The 15979-nt window shown below is 51.5% G+C and overlaps 1 protein-coding gene across 3 annotated transcripts in view; it reads right to left on the bottom strand.

Annotated features, from left to right (window-relative positions):
- Positions 1-1425: 1425 nt before the first annotated feature.
- The window catches only part of rab3gap1 (RAB3 GTPase activating protein subunit 1), a 28577-nt gene continuing 14023 nt past the window's right edge, over positions 1426-15979 (bottom strand). Inside the window, exons 17-24 of one of the 3 annotated variants that reach the window (XM_047046476.1) lie at positions 15790-15979; positions 11713-11850; positions 8994-9221; positions 6991-7087; positions 6626-6729; positions 6128-6243; positions 4509-4611; positions 1426-1691 (exon numbers count right to left, since the gene is read on the bottom strand). The exon at positions 15790-15979 is cut by the window's right edge and continues 137 nt beyond it. In XM_047046476.1, the coding sequence (XP_046902432.1) occupies positions 1446-1691; positions 4509-4611; positions 6128-6243; positions 6626-6729; positions 6991-7087; positions 8994-9221; positions 11713-11850; positions 15790-15979 (1222 nt within the window). In that variant the 3' untranslated portion in view covers positions 1426-1445. Of the gene's footprint in view, positions 1692-4508; positions 4612-6127; positions 6244-6625; positions 6730-6990; positions 7088-7335; positions 8905-8928; positions 9222-11712; positions 11851-15789 lie in introns of those variants that run through there. The other 2 variants (XM_047046477.1, XM_047046478.1) reach the window with 2 other exon arrangements.

Raw genomic sequence — 15979 nt, 5'->3', positions numbered from 1 at the left:
ATTATAGGCCCACATGAAACATCGGGGAAGTCTTCTCTTTGTTCTTTCATCAAACTGACTGGTATGGAGAACGTCCTCAAAGTGACTGATTTCCTATTAACATAAATTAAATAGGCCAAAGCATTTCATTAACGCTCAGATAAGTCACGTTGGCCTAAATGATAACTGTTAATGAGGGAATACTTTAGTTGGCTAAAGGACATTAGGAGTAGGCCTACAGCATGAAAGGAACAAGAGCCGTTAGTAGGCTTTGTACACGTGTCACAGAGGTGACACGGAGAAGGGTAGTTTAGTGTTGAAGTAAAATGTTTATTAGTTGTTGTTTTATGTAACATACAAGACAAGGAAACATAAACAATCAACACGCATTTAAGACATTTGACATTAATAGGCTTTGGCTACCTCATTTTTTCTTCCGTCCTCAGTCAAAATACTGAAAGAATCTGAAAATGCCTTGACTTTAATCAATCTAATTACTCAATAATTACACAATAGCACTTTACATATCTCTTTTTAGAATCAGCACTAACAATACCAACTATGAGGCCTGTTTTCACGGGCTATGCGTAAGGCTACATTTGTACAATAATATAATATTGCGTAATTGCACTTTCCACCAGGATTTGTTTAATCTATAGGTGACTGTATTTATATTAGTGAGCGTTGTGATAAGAAATACTATTGATTGGGTAAGCAAACCCTGCCTCAGTCTGGCCCGGCATAGGGTGGTGGCCGATGGACTGCACAAAGCTCCAGAACAGATGAAAGCATCTAGAAAACGCCTCGTCTGACTCTGAACCCGGTAACGGGAGCCACCGGCCAACCTTCAGGAACTTTCCGCAGTTCCTCTCCTTGTTATTCACACTGAAGTCTACACCTGCCAGGGAAGGTGCCCAGCGCTCTGTCCTGGTGTCGAGCTACATGTTCCTGTTAGCTACGCAGCACAGGAAAGGGTTACACTTACTGCAAACGAGATGCGTTAGATAGACCAAGATCAGTTGCCAAGTGATTACTGCCTACTTTGCAATTAAATTCAAATTTTACAAATTGATTTCAATTAACGACAGTCAACCAGGAAAATGTGCAAAGCAAACAGGTACAATAAAGGGATTCCTCATAAAACCTGACAATTTTTAAAACAACATAATGCCAAATAACCATAAGTCCCAAATTGTATCTAAATCGACAACAATTTCGATAGACAAAAAATAAAAAATCATCGACAGCAGCTTCTGGATCCACCTCAGTTGAGTCACGCTAACCAAGCAGTGTGATGTCATCACAGAGGGCCGGCGCACAGTGTGATGTCATCATAAAGGGCAGCGACTTCCATCCTCAGAACCAGGTGGGCTCCACCGCCAACACCACCCCACCCCCCCCAACCTCGAGCGTCAGATGAAGTCCACCCCCCCTCCAGAGCCCCCCCCCCCCCCCCCCCCCCCCCCTCAGAAGAAGGAGGTGTCTGAGGAGAAGGCTCCGGCCAGCCTGAAGTCCTCCCTCATCAGCACACAGAACAGCCTCTGGGGGAGGGCCTTGGAGTACGGAGCAGGCCTGGGCACGCAGGTCCTCAGCAGGATCTCTCGCCCCGCCGGGGAGGGGAAGTCCGGCACCACGGCCCCGCCCGCTAACCGCCGGTCCTCCGAACCGCCTGCCCGCCCGCCGTCTTCGTCCATCGGGGCCAATAGCGCGGCCTGTGGAGGTGGGAGGGGTCAGAGGAACGCTGGGGTTGGATTGGGTGGTGAGTCTTGCTGGCGAATCAACTTTGAGTATGATTTCTGTCTAGCAGAACCAAGTTTGTGAGTGAGACTATTACACGAGTATTATGGGCCCAGGGCGCTATGACGTGAGTGTAACTAGGTTTGACATCTGAGACATCAGGGAAGAAAATAAAGTAACCATGTCATTCTGCTGCCGGCTCTGGAGAGCCAAGCAAAACAAACTAACTTGAGAGTGATCAGAGCTAGCAAGGGGGGGGGGGAACAGCTGCACTGGGTGGTAAAGGGGGGCTATTCTAACACAATCTAGTATTACAGGAGAAACACACTACATAAATTAACCAGCTGATTGGGAATGATCGAACGTCTCCTCACATCATGGAAGTCTGTCCTGAGAGACGTGAGGGGGGGAGGCTGAGGGGGAGGCTGAGGGGGAGGCTGAGGGCGAGGCTGAGGCTGAGGGGGGAGGCTGAGGGGGATGGATTTGAGCGACGAGATGGGCGCTTCTAGATCAATGTATGCTTTTGTTTCACGGGGGGTGGGGGGGGGTGGTAACCTGGAGGGGAGCCAGGAGATCAAAGCTACGCTAGGATAAGAAATACAGCCAAGGGGGATCAAACATAGCAGGCTAGCTCTCCCTCCCGTCTACAATCAAACAACTACAGCCCTGCATATGGAACCAACCTCCATGTCCACCAGAAAACTCTGGTGAAAACGGGAGCACATGGACACACAACAAGAAGCTGATTAGCATTAGGAAGGTTGTGTGTGTGGGTGTGTGTGTGTGTTTGTGTAGGATGGTGCTCACTGGGTGTACAGTATAGAGGCGGTTCCTAGCGACATAAGTGGTCTCCCTTTGGGAAACCTGTTGTTCTTGTCTCCTTTTCCCAGGGGTGGAGGTAGGGGGTGGAGGTAGGGGGTGGGGGGAGACGAGGGGATGGGTTGAGGTAGGGGGTTTGGGGACGGGTGGTAAATTGTCGAGGCCCCGCCTGTCGACCATTACTCCACTGAAGATGACTGTAATTGTCTGAATTCCTGCCTTGGCTTCACACTCTCAACCAGGGTGGTAGATGGAAGAGAGGAGATGTGTGTGTGTGTGTGTGTCAGGGGGTTGCTACTACTGTTGGGTTTACCTCATCGCTGGTGTAGTCAGCCAGCTTGACATGGGTGAGCCAAGCAGCATTAGAGGAGAGAAACCAACAAAAACACAACATAACACAACCAGAAACACACCATAACACAACCAGAAACACACCAAGAAAAAAGAAGAAACACGAAACGACAACAAGACACAAAGTCGGGGGATTAGGAGAAGAATTTGAGTTCCGCTTCATTTTGTTTTCCCCAACGCATGCATCTAAACACACACACACACACGACAACCTTCTCCACACAGTTCCCTATGGCACACCAGCGCTGTCCCAGGAGCAGAACCAAACCATGCTGCAGAACCACACCATGCTGAAGAACCACACCATGCTGCAGAACCACACCATGCTGAAGAACCACACCATGCTGCAGAATTACACCATGCAGCAGAACCGTGGACCAGTGCCCTCACTGGGAAGTTCACCCCTCCTGCTCTTCTCTCTATCCACCCCACCCCCCCCCCTTCACCCCCCCCCCCTCACCCCACCCCAGCGCCCCCCCAAACCGAGGCACTCACCTCATTTAATTTGCTGATTCCACCTGATTTACATATGCTGGAGATAATTACTAGACTATCTATTTAGAGCTTGGCAACACACAGGCTATAATTTAACACTCAGACATCTTGCGGTACATACAAAAAGAGAGAGGGAGAGAGAAAGAATGAGAGAAAAAGAGAGAGAGAAGAAAGAAGTAGCGATGAGACAAATATTCCAACTCTTTTCCCCCTTGTTCTGAACAGGCAAGCAGCGAACAGAACCAAGTATTCATCTGTGTTTCACAAGCATTTATTCGGAGGCATTTCTGGGTCCAGGGAATGAGTCTGTTGACGTACGCTGTGGATGACGCATTTCTCAAACTAAATTCAATTCTGTCTCAGCTACACCAACTCAAACGTATGGGATGCATCAGAATCGAAGCAGACCGCCTTTCGCGTGCATCGATGCGATGGGTGAACTTCAGTAACCTCTGTAAAGAGGCGAGACAAGCCAACACAATGCAGGGGAACCCAAGTCTATCGTCGAAAGAGATGCCTTTTTTTTTTGTAAATGTTACAAAGACTTTTGATTTGCATCGTCAACAAGGCATGCAGACATCAACATGCTGCTTGGGCCAGGTGTGTGTTCGTGTGTGTGTGTGTTTTCTCTCAGAGCGCATCATGCTAAATAACAGACATCTGTTTTCAGGCTATCAAACTTCTGTTGCTCCCCCCAAAAAAGGTAAAAAAACAGCTTTATTGACTTCTTGGTTAAAGTCACAGACACATAACTGTCTGGATCTTTTAAGCTGTGAAATATAGATCTTGACTTGATGTGACAGAATCATGTGTTGCTCAAACTCCAGCGTGGTCAGTGTTGCTATGCGCTACAGAAGCTCCACCCCCTCTGTCAGTGTTGCTATGCGCTACAGAAGCTCCACCCCCTCTAGAGATGTTGACACCTCAGCAGCATGCTTGTGTGGCACTTAAACGGTGTGTGTGTTGTTGTTGTTGTTGTGGCGCCAAGCCAATCAGTTCGAGAGGGGTGGGGGGGGGGGGTGTTAGGCTGGCAGCAGGTGGATTCCTGGTGTGACCTCCTGCCATGTTGATGTTGGAAGAGAAGGGGGGGGGGGGCAAGGTGTTGTGTGTGTGTGTGCGTGTCTCACCCTCTGTGCGCTGACGAACAGCTTGTGGATGATGCTGCCGGCCGGCCCTCGACCTGCTCCCAGGACCAGCACCTCAGGCTCCTCCAGCAGGGAGCCCACAAACCTGGGGGGAGCACACAGAGTCACAACACAGACACCAGACACAGGGAGCCAATCAGAGACCCCCTCACCCCCCCCTCCCCATCCTCCCCCCCTCCCTGTCTGCCAGGTGGACAGGGGGAGAGAGACAGACAGAGAGACAGACAGAGAGACAGACAGGGAGAGAGAGAGAGACAGACAGAGAGACAGACAGGGGGAGAGAGAGACAGACAGAGAAACAGACAGACAGACAGGGGGAGAGAGAGAGACAGTCAGGAGGAGGAGAGGCTTGGTGCTCCAGGGCCTGCCCAGGGTGTCCTCCTAATGAGGCCGGCCCTGGGCTGGGTGACAGGGCTGCATGGTCCCTCCAGGAGCTCAGCTCACTGACACACTACCCTGTCTGCCTGTCTGTCTGTCCACTGTGTCTGCCTGTCTGTCTGCCTGTCTGTCTGTCTGTCTGTCTGTCTGTCTGTCTGTCTGTCTGTCTGTCTGTCTGTCAATCCACTGTGTCTGCCTGTCTGTCTGTCCACTGTGTCTGCCTGTCTGCCTGTCTGTCTGTCTGTCAATCCACTGTGTCTGTCTGTCTGTCAATCCACTGTGTCTGTCTGTCTGTCAACTGCCTGTCTGCGTCTACTGCCTGTCTGCTATGTCTACTCCCTACTCCCTATCCCTCTCTCCCCTTGTCTCTCTCTCCCTCTACCTGCCTCTCTCTCTCTCCCTCAGTCTGATATCCTATTATTGGAGTCAAGTTTACACGAGGGCTGGAAGGTGGTGATGAGGTGGGCTGAGGTTTTAATATTGCATGAAACACTGTGACAGGCCCCAGAAGTGTCTGTTTGTTTGGGTTAGCACCTGTGTGTGTCAGAGATAGTTTTGTATATGTGTGAGTTTGTGTGTGTTAAGTGAGTGTGTGTGCACGTGTTTGTTTAGTGAGTGAGTGCGTGTGTGTGTGTGTCTTTAGTGAGTATGAAGTGTGTGTGCATGAGTGTGTTTAGTGTGTGCGTGCGTGCGTGAGTGTGTGTGTTGCTAGGTAGTGGAATGCAGCCCTACCCCGTACTGTGGACCATTCAAATGACTTCCTCTCTGTTTGCCCAACATTTATTACCATTCCCCCTCATCCCCCCCAACAGAGAGAGTGATGAAATGGAGGAGGGGAGGCGATATTAATAAAGAGAGAGGCGAATGTACACAAGAGGATAGAGGAACAACAGAGGATGGAGGGAAGGGAGGAGGAAGAGGAGTGTAGGAAAGGTAGAAATGATGACAACATGTCTGCCACAGCTCTCTCTGCAGCAACGTCTGCAAAGCTGAAGGAGGAAACCTGAGAAATGTCTGCCAGCGGGTTTTGGCATGTCTCACAGCTGTTCAGTGTCTCTACTCACTATGCAGTACTGTGTTCAGTAGCAGGGCAGCTTTCAAGACAGATGGAGAAGAGACAGAAAGACAGACAGACAGACAGACAGAGAGGAGAGACAAACAGAGATAGACAGACAGAGAGAGACAAAGAGAGAGGAGAGAGACTCAGAAGAGGCTCCTCTTACCTCTCCAGCTCCTCCCCTTCCTCCCCCCCCTCCCCCTTGCCGATGCCAAACTTGGCCTTGAGGGAGCGGGCGCGGGCGATGAACGCCTCCACCACCATCAGCTGGGTGATCACCTCCTGGGGAGGGAGAGAGGAGAGATCAGGGGAGGGAGGGAGGGAGGGGGGGGAGGGAGGGAGGGAGAGAGGGAGGGAGGGAGGGAGGGGGGGAGGGAGGGGAGGGAGGGAGTGAGGGAGGGAGTGGGGGGAGGGAGGGAGGGGAGGGAGGGAGGGAGGGAGGGAGGGAGGGAGGGGAGGGAGGGAGGGAGGGAGGGAGGGAGGGGAGGGAGGGAGGGAGGGAGGGAGGGGGGGAGGGAGGGAGGGGGGGGAGGGAGGGTGGAGGGGTGGAGGGAGGGTGGAGGGGTGGAGGGAGGGGGGGGGAGGGAGGGAGGGGGGGGGGAGGGAGGGAGGGGGGGGGGAGGGAGGGAGGGGGGGGAGGGAGGGGAGGGAGGGAGGTGCTCACCTCCAGCTTCTTGTAGTCTGGGTTGGGGTGGCGCAGCAGCTTGCTAGCATGAGACGTCACCTGCAGGATCAACTTCCTCAGCGATGGGATATCCTCCACTGACTCTGAGAGAGAGAGTGAGTGAGAGAGAGAGCGTGAGAGTGAGAGAGAGACAGAGAGAGAGAGAGAGTGAGTGAGAGGTAGAAGTCTCATCTGACAAGTCTCACACGCCGTCTTCCCTCGACAGAAGAACGGCGTTCACAACAGAATCACAAATGAAAGCTTTCTTCTGATTCCAGCGGCGGAGGGTGGACAGGTTCTGAGGCCTGAGCAGAGGTAGCTGAGGGCTAACGCTGTCCCTGACAGCCGTGCGGTCAGAGACTCACCCTCCTCCTTCTCCTTGAGGATGGCTGCGTGCAGGACGCAGGGCAGCAGGTGACGGGTCAGGTCGGCAGGCTTCTGGACCGACAAGTAGTGCAGCACCTGGGGACCGGGCGGCAACATCACAGGTTCAGTTAGCAGAAGGTAAAGTGTGTGTGTGTGTGTCTGAACCTGGGAGGAGGGTGTGACCTGTAGGCTGTTGCTCCACTAGGGAGCTTCCATTCTCTTGTTTTGGATCTTTACTCTTTACTTTGGATGTTCACTCTAACTTCCTCTGAGAGCCTCCTCAGTTTCCCTTTTTCACCCCCCCTCCTCCCCCCCCAGTCCCCCCCCCCCCTCCCTGCTCCCCCCTCCCTCTGTCTCACGGTTACAATAGCAGAGGTTGTCATGAACTCTGGGGTTCGGTACTTGACACTTCAAAAGGCATTGTTCTGTGAGTAAGTGGCTCATTCTCCCTCTTGTCTGAATAACGGGGCGCACTCAGCAGAAACGTGCGTGTGAGCAATTGAGGGTGGTGTTGTGGCGCGCCTCTCTGCCTGTGGACGCCAGACAAGGGTCATCTGTTATGTCGGGTCTGGTGGAGGTGGAGGGGCGGGCGATGTGAGAAAGGTTGGGGTGGGGCGAATTTGATTTGCCGTTCCCGTTGAAAGACGGTCGCTTGGGAAACGGGGTGACGAGGACGTGGCACTCTTGTTGCCAGGTGACCCCCCCACCCCTCCCCCCCCCAGCAATGATCTGGAGTGCAATCAGAGGACTGTGAATATATAAGCACTTCTGTCATTTCTTTGGAGAGGGGGAGAGAGGAGAGGACAACTTACTGGAGCACGGAGGAGGAGCAGGAGGACAGAGGGAAGAGAAAAATTAAATCTGCACATTAATTCCAAACTAAATCCTGCACCTGGAGTTTTCCCCTGAAAGAGAGAGTGTGCTGTCACAGGCGGGGGATCAAGGACGCGTGGCTTGCGGCGTAACTGGCGACGCACAACCTTCAACGCTGGGCAAGGTTGCCCTGAACTCCGTTTAAACTCTTGGGGGGCGGGGGAGGAGGGGGAGAGAGAAGACCCGTGACAGAGACACCTTGTGCTCTGACCCACTTCCTGTGCTCCCATCTGGACCCGCCCCCCGCCCCCCACCCTTCATTGGGATTGGTTGAAATGGGGCCGATGAGCCCAAGCCAGATTGTAAGGGTAGCTGAGTTTTGCAAGCTGGTACCATACTGCTCTTCTGAACAGACCTGAAGGCTGGGGGCTAGGGGCTGAGGCTGGGAGCTGAGGCTGGGTGCTAGGGCTGAGGCTGGGGCAGGAATGCACAGCTGTGAATAGTAGCTCACATTTCACTGGTTTACATCATTTATAAACGGTTTAGATAGGTAAGACAGGTAAGACAGGTAAGAAATTCCCGTGTACCAGTACAGTTGGCAAAACAGCTGAACGTGAACCCCACCAGTGTCTGTGTACAGCACCCCTGGTTCTGCAGTGTACTAACAACACCCTGGTTCTGCAGTGTACAGCACCCCTGGTTCTGCAGTGTAGAGCACCCTGGTTCTGCAGTGTAGAGCACCCCTGGTTCTGCAGTGTAGAGCACCCCTGGTTCTGCAATGTACAGCACCCCTGGTTCTGTTGGGTACAGCACCCTGGTTCTGCAGTGTAGAGCACCCCTGGTTCTGCAGTGTACAGCACCCCTGGTTCTGCAGTGTAGAGCACCCCTGGTTCTGCAGTGTACAGCACCCCTGGTTCTGCAGTGTAGAGCACCCCTGGTTCTGCAGTGTACAGCACCCCTGGTTCTGCAGTGTAGAGCACCCCTGGTTCTGCAGTGTACAGCACCCCTGGTTCTGCAGTGTACAGCACCCCTGGTTCTGCAGTGTAGAGCACCCCTGGTTCTGCAGTGTACAGCACCCCTGGTTCTGCAGTGTAGAGCACCCCTGGTTCTGCAGTGTACAGCACCCCTGGTTCTGCAGTGTACAGCACCCCTGGTTCTGCAGCAGGCAGAGAGCTCCTTCCCAGCCTACCTTCTCCGCCTCCTTGGTGTCGTCAAACAGACGCCTCTGGCGGCGAGCGGGCGTGACCTTGGCGGTCTCCCACGCCTCCGACCACATGTTCCCGGGGATCTTCATCCGCGCGCTGAGCTCACCACGTACCACCGCCTCGCCGCGCTCATCCACCGCCTCCTCCTCCACGTAGTCCCTGGGAGAGTACCAGCGCACAAAGTCCTCCAGGGCACAGCCCGGGTTAGCAGCCTGGGGGGGGGGGAGAGGAGGACAGGGAGGACGGGGAGGGGGACAGGGGGGAGGAGGGGGGAAGGAAGTGAAAGTAGGGAGGGAGGGGAAGGGGGGCTTGTTAGGTTTTGAATCCATCTTTCTCTGTTTTCACTCCCTTCCACCTGCCAACCCTCTGCAGACTACTTGACACACTCCCCTTCTGCTTAACACTCAACTTACACATGCTACAGGCGCCTAATGTTCACTTCCACAACATTTCAATTCACTCTCCTAGGAGTTGGGCCGGGACCCAACTGGTGGATCGACAATTGCAGGAGGTGAGGGGTGAAATTGACTTCACATTGCGACTTAAGTACCCGACAATTCACCGTTTCCCTGTACAGGGAAGTTTACCTGACACTAATGCACAGCACACACTGGCTCGTCAGACTCCCACTGTCAACCTTCCTGCTCCGTGCATCTAACTTCCAGCCTGACTGACTCATACCATGTTTCAGGACATCAGTCTGTTAATGGCTTAACTGACACTCACTTGGGTGAAATGACTCAATCTCCCAGCGTCCTTTGGAAGTGAACTGTCTGGACTGACAGGGACTCAAGGCAAAGCTTTCCGGTGGTCATGCGTCTGTAGGTCTGTCAGTGACTGTGTGTTCATGTGTATAGGTCTGTGTGTGTGTGTGTATAGGTCTGTGTGTGTGTGTGTATAGGTCTGTGTGTTCATGTGTATAGGTCTGTGTGTGTGTGTGTATAGGTCTTTGTGTTCATGTGTATAGGTCTGTGTGTGTGTGTGTATAGGTCTGCGTGTTCATGTGTATAGGTCTGTGTGTGTGTGTGTGTATAGGTCTGTGTGTTCATGTGTATAGGTCTGTGTGTGTGTGTGTATAGGTCTGTGTGTTCATGTGTATAGGTCTGTGTGTTCATGTGTATAGGTCTGTGTGTTCATGTGTATAGGTCTGTGTGTTCATGTGTATAGGTCTGTGTGTTCATTTGTATAGGTCTGTGTGTTCATGTGTATAGGTCTGTGTGTGTGTGTGTGTGTGTGTATAGGTCTGTGTGTTCATGTGTATAGGTCTGTGTGTGTGTGTGTATAGGTCTGTGTGTGTGTGTGTATATAGGTCTGTGTGTTCATGTGTATAGGTCTGTGTGTGTGTGTGTGTGTATAGGTCTGTGTGTTCATGTGTATAGGTCTGTGTGTGTGTGTATGGCATGTGTGTGGGTGTGCATGTGTGGGTAACTTTTTCCCAGGAAAGCATCTCCTAGTTTCTCCTTTCTTCCATTCTGGCAGGATAACTGATAGTGTGTTTGTGGTGGAGAGGATGGGGTGAGCCATCAGTGTTGGAGTGGAGAGACACCCTGGTCCAAGGAGGGGGGCTCAGGGGGGGCTAACCCAACTGTAGAGACCAGAGGTTCCTCCACAGCCCCAGGAGTAGCTCACTGTGGCTCTCCCCTTACAGGGGAAGATGGAGCGGGTGAGACGTAGGTGTATGGACTGTGAGAATATGTGTGCGTTCATTGTTTAGTGTGTGAGTGTGCATTTTGAGGATGGTGTGTGTGTGTCAGGGAAGAAGGCAGCTGACTGCAGGATGATCCAAGATGGCGGGGGCCTGAGCGAGAGGCCTGTCACAGTCCTAAGTCACACCATTCATCATAGGCACCCATGTCGGCTCTCAACCTCCGGAGGGAGACAGTAATTAAAGCAAAATGCCAGATTATGCTTGGCTAAGCACAATTACAGGCACGGCTCCACGCTAAATTTAGAGGCCATTCTATCGGCTTAGGGGGTTCATTTACTGCGATACCTGAATACACAGGATTCTCTCTCTCTTTTCTCTCTCTCTCTCTCTCTCTCTCTCTCTGTGTCTTCATTTTCAGATCTCGTGTCAGCTGTTATTGAGGACTTCTGTGGCCCCAAAAAAATGAGGGAGAGGAGGAGAATAAACTGTAAAGTAGAGCATTTAGTGGGGCAGTTAAAAAAAGAGTTGCTTGGTTGCAGTCCCCTAACGGTGTGGGTGAAGGCGACTTGTCAAGGTTTGCTGAGAGAAAAACAGGAGCTCATTCCAACCCCCTCAGGACGATACAGAGGACTTTGTGTTGGAAATTCTCACAGCCAACTGCTTGAAGTTGGCAGGTGGCTAGCATTGTCATGGACAGAATCCATGTACAGACCCATTATTTAGTACTTAGTAAACGAAGTAGGACTAATGAATGATTATTATTATTATCTATTAAAAGGTTTTTGCCACCCTTGACCCCAAAAGAAAGAAAAATATGTTTGGTCAAGCCAAAACCACTTTGAGTCAAACATAAAGAATCACACCATCCTCAGTTCCTTGATAACGCTGTTAGTCTGTTCCCTGTGAGAGTAGAAGGACATAGCCTGGAAGAATCAAACCCCTTCCTCTCCATCCTGAGAGGACTAACAAGCTGCTGTGCCCAGCTGCTGTGTGTGTGTGTGTGTGTGTATGTGTCAGTGTGTGTGTGTGTGTGTGTCAGTGTGTGTGAGTCCTACCTTAAAGGACTCCATGTCTGACAGCAGGCAGGCGCTCTGCATGCGGGCGCGGAGGTGGGCTCCCTCGGCCGATGTGCCCAGCTTGGCCAGCACCTCCGACTGCTCCTCCAGGAGGTCCTCCGTCATGGGCGCAGGCTCCTGGGGGCCACAGAGAAGGGATCACGCTCACTGTGGGTTTGGCTTTGGCGTTTTGTGTGTGTGTGTGTGTTTGAGGTCAATTAGTATTCCCCTTCAATTCTCTCAACGATGATTCAAATAAATACATCCTCCAGTCTTGAACTCCGCAAAACTGTGCAAAGTAAAGGTAAAGTAACAGTTGGGGTACTACTGTTTCTAGTGTTGTGGTGATAGGTCCCGATGCCTGTGAATCCTGTGAGTGTTGCTGGCCCCAGAGATGAACAGGCGTGGCCCCTGCCTGTACACGTGACCCTGTCGGACCCCCAGACCGGACTGACGGAGAGCTGACAGCTCGTCAGGTTCATTACCGGGCTTGGGCACGGCGGAGCACCTGGGTACCCTCAGCGCCTCAGCGCCGCTGCCAGAAATCCCATCAGCCGCTGCTAATGAACCCCACTGCCTCCCTGGTGGAGACGTGCTAACACAGCCCCCGCTAACCCCAAAGGACGGGGAAAAAAGTCCCATCTCAAACACAGACACTGTTAGCAGAACTTTTTACGCTCGTAATTGACAGGTATTTATTAGATTTTTTTGTACTAGTTTTTTTTTTTTGTGTGTAAAAGAAGAAAGAAATCTTGGACATATTAGGCTGACGCCGATGGGATATGTCTTTGTGTGTTATTCTGAGACTTGAGATACTGCAGGCACTGATCTGGGTAGAGTGATACTTACACCACTACAGCTATACTAAGGAATGTCTACAAGAGATCAATAAAATCTACTGAAGAAAATGGTAGTTTCATGTCTGCCCTCTGGCTTTTCTTATGGTTCTAAATCAACCTTAGGGATTCAGATGGCTGAGTGGTTAGGGAATCGGGCTAGTAATCTGAAGGTTGCCAGTTCGATTCTCGGCCATGCCAATTGATGTTGTGTCCCACTTCACCCTACTTGCCTCAGGGGGAATGTCCCTGTACTTACTGTAAGTCGCTCTGGATAAGAGCGTCTGCTAAATGACTAAATGTAAATGTAACCTTCTTTGGTATTATTTACAATTAAAGTTAGGCTGTTATCGAATAGCTTGAAACCACGGTCCAATCACCAAGAAGTTTCACCTGACTGGTATCTTGTGGACAAAACGTACAACTAATTGTCCAACCAACAGCGGACTCAGAGCAGCACCTTGGGGCACAACAAGCTAATATGCCACAATGGGATTATGGTAGTCAACTAAGCCTCCCTCGGTCACACACACACTGCTACGTACACAACTGTGAATAAAAAACACAGAAATGTAACCCAAAGTAGTCGTTTTTTGTTTGTCTTTTGCATTTTCTGCAGGCTTTAATGGTTTCCCCTGCCACCGATTAATGTACGGCTCTGTCTGCACGAAAAAGAAAAAAAAAGTAAAAAACCCTCAACCAGTTCCTGTTCGGAGCGAGTTCTAATGAAATAAAAAGTCACCCGTGCCAGAGGAGCCATTAGGTGAAACTCTTGAGAGAGTGTGGAGAGTGTAAATAGGATGGGAGGTGGGGGGAAGTGGCGGGCGCGGGAGAAACAACACTTTACCAGTAGACTAATTAAAGCCGGGGAAGGTGAGACTCGCTCCGCCGTCCGCCTCGTTACAAATGAAGAGACGACATCATGAATGTGAAATGATCCCATTCCCCATCAGCGCTGCACACACACACTACAGGCCCTCTCCTCCACCTGCCCCCGACACACCGGGGAGAGGAAGAGAGGGGGAAAGAGAGAGAGAGGGGGAGAGAGAGAGAGACAGAGAGAGAGAAAGATGGGGAGAACGAGAGTGAGAGCAAGAGAGAGCGAGAGACAGAAAGAAAGAGAGACAGAAAGAAAGAGAGAGAGAAAGACGGGGCGAGAAAGATGGGGAGAAGGAGAGTGAGAGCGAGATGTGGAAGAGGAGGCAGATAAACAGAGAGAGAGAGAGAAAGATGGAGAGAGAGAAAGATGGGGAGAACGAGAGCGAGAGAGAGGGAGATGGAGAAACCGGTAGTGGAAGAAGAGGCAGATAAACAGAGAGAGAGTGGTGATGGGAGAGACAGAGAGTGAGCATCTCACAGACACACAGATAATCGATGGACACAAGAGACAGAGAAAGATAGAGATAGAGACGGAGAGATGCAGAATGTCATGGGAAGAAGGACAGATTCTGAGAGAGATGGAAAGGGGAGAAAATGAGGGGAGAGAGGTGACGGCTGGAGAAAGTGATACATGAGAGGGCGGGAAAAGAACAGAAAGAAAGTTTGGAGACAGGTGTGAGGAAAGGAGAGAGAGATGGTCGAAGAGAGAGAGAGCTATTCCTCTATTCCTACCCGGTGTGATAGCCCGAGATAGTGGGCCGTGTGTGTGTTTGAGAGACTGTGTGAAACACACACACACAGAGGCCCAGTGTGATGCCGTCTGGCCAGCAAAGAAGTGCTGACGCTCATTACTTTCACACTTACACACTCCATCCATCTCTTCCCTCCTCCTCCTCCTCCTCCTCCTCCTCCTCCTCCCCCCCCCCCCCTCCTCCTCCCCCTCCCCCTCCCCCTCCTCCTCCTTTCCGTTCCGCTCTCTTAACTCTGTCCAAGTCTCGTCTTCACACATCTGCAGTCTGTGTGTGAAAAAGTGTCAGCATTTGGTGTATGAGAACATGTCCAGTGTGTGTGTGTGTCTGTGAGCGTGCGTGTATGTACAGTGTGTGTGTGTGTGTGTGTGTGTGTGCACACAGTGTCTGTGTCTGCCACCAGCTCCCCTCCCCTCACCTCTCCCAGAGTTAATTATTGAACAGGGTCAGCCTTTTTGCATTAATTAGTCTCCACTATTCAGCCGCCTTCTATAATTGATGAGGCGGCAAGGAGCCACAAATCTCTCCAGGCCATTCTCAGAGGGCGCCTGCTAGCTCTCCTGCTAGCTCTCCTGCTAGCCCTCCTGCTAGCCCTCCTGCTAGCCCTCCTGCTAGCCCTCCTGCTAGCCCTCCTGCTAGCCCTCCTGCTAGCTCTCCTGCTAGCTTGCCTGCAAGCTCTCTCGCTAGCTCTCCCACTAGCTGTAGCTAGCCCTGCTGCTAGCTCTCCTTACAGCCCTAATCAGCATTGCACTGCTCATAAACGCTTCAGGACCCTCCGTCGTTGCATATTACGCCTGAGTCAACACTACCAAGTGTGTGTGTGTGCATATGTATATGCATTGTGATTCAGAAACACTTCCTATCTGTATTGCCAACAAATAAGTGATATTTTCCTAACGGTTGCATAGTTCAAGCTTATTAGTGCAGTGTTGATTTATTGTTCGACTGTATTGTGAAGTGGTAAAGAATGTGAATGTGCCTGGAAATCTGAAGTATGATGCATGGGCTCATGGACGTAATCTATTTGTGTCGGTGAAACAGGTGGTTCCGAGCACGCTTTGTGATTGGCTGATTCTCTATCCACCGTTCCCTGTTACAGACAGTCGATGGGAATCAGCCACATGGTTTACTCTGTCTCACTCATAGATTTGTTTGCTTCCGCCCATCCACTCCCACAGGAGCCAAGTGTGGGGGCGTGGCCATGCTGCACACAGGAGGCTATTGTGGGGGCGTGGCCATGCTGCACACAGGAGGCTATTGTGGGGGCGTGGCCATGCTGCGGCGTGGCCACACTGACCTGAATGAAGCTCTGCAGAAACTTCACATCTAACTGAGCGGAATAATCCTGTTTTTAGATTTTAAATCCAGTTGGTTACTTGTCTCTCGTACAAATGGCTCGTCTAGTGACTTCACGTAAATAAGAGACACACTGTTCTCAGAAATCTCATCATGTGACATTTCCTCACAACACTGGCAGCCAAATGTACTCGTTTACAGGGTCAGAAATACATCCAGACTTTTTTTTTTTAATGAACATTCTAGAATTTTCGCCGATCTGTTTTTGGTCTACGTTCCAGAACAGGGTCTGTAGCGGTGGTGTTCCGTGTTCTGACCTGAGTGACGGGGATGTAGAGGGGCTCCTGGGAGTAGATCAGGGTCATGTTCCCGTGGGGGTGCAGCCTGCCCTCGGCCCTGCTCCTACTGGCCTCCCTGGGCTCCTTCAGCTCGTCCGTGTCGCTCAGACACTCAAAGAACTCCTCCTCGCTGTCGCTCCACGAGTCCCAAGACTTCCCAGGGGACACC

This window comes from Hypomesus transpacificus, chromosome 23 (genome assembly GCF_021917145.1).
Source record: "Hypomesus transpacificus isolate Combined female chromosome 23, fHypTra1, whole genome shotgun sequence".
Lineage (NCBI taxonomy): Eukaryota > Metazoa > Chordata > Actinopteri > Osmeriformes > Osmeridae > Hypomesus > Hypomesus transpacificus.
The sequence above is the reverse complement of the archived record's forward strand: the minus strand, read 5'-3'. Positions and strand labels throughout refer to the sequence as shown.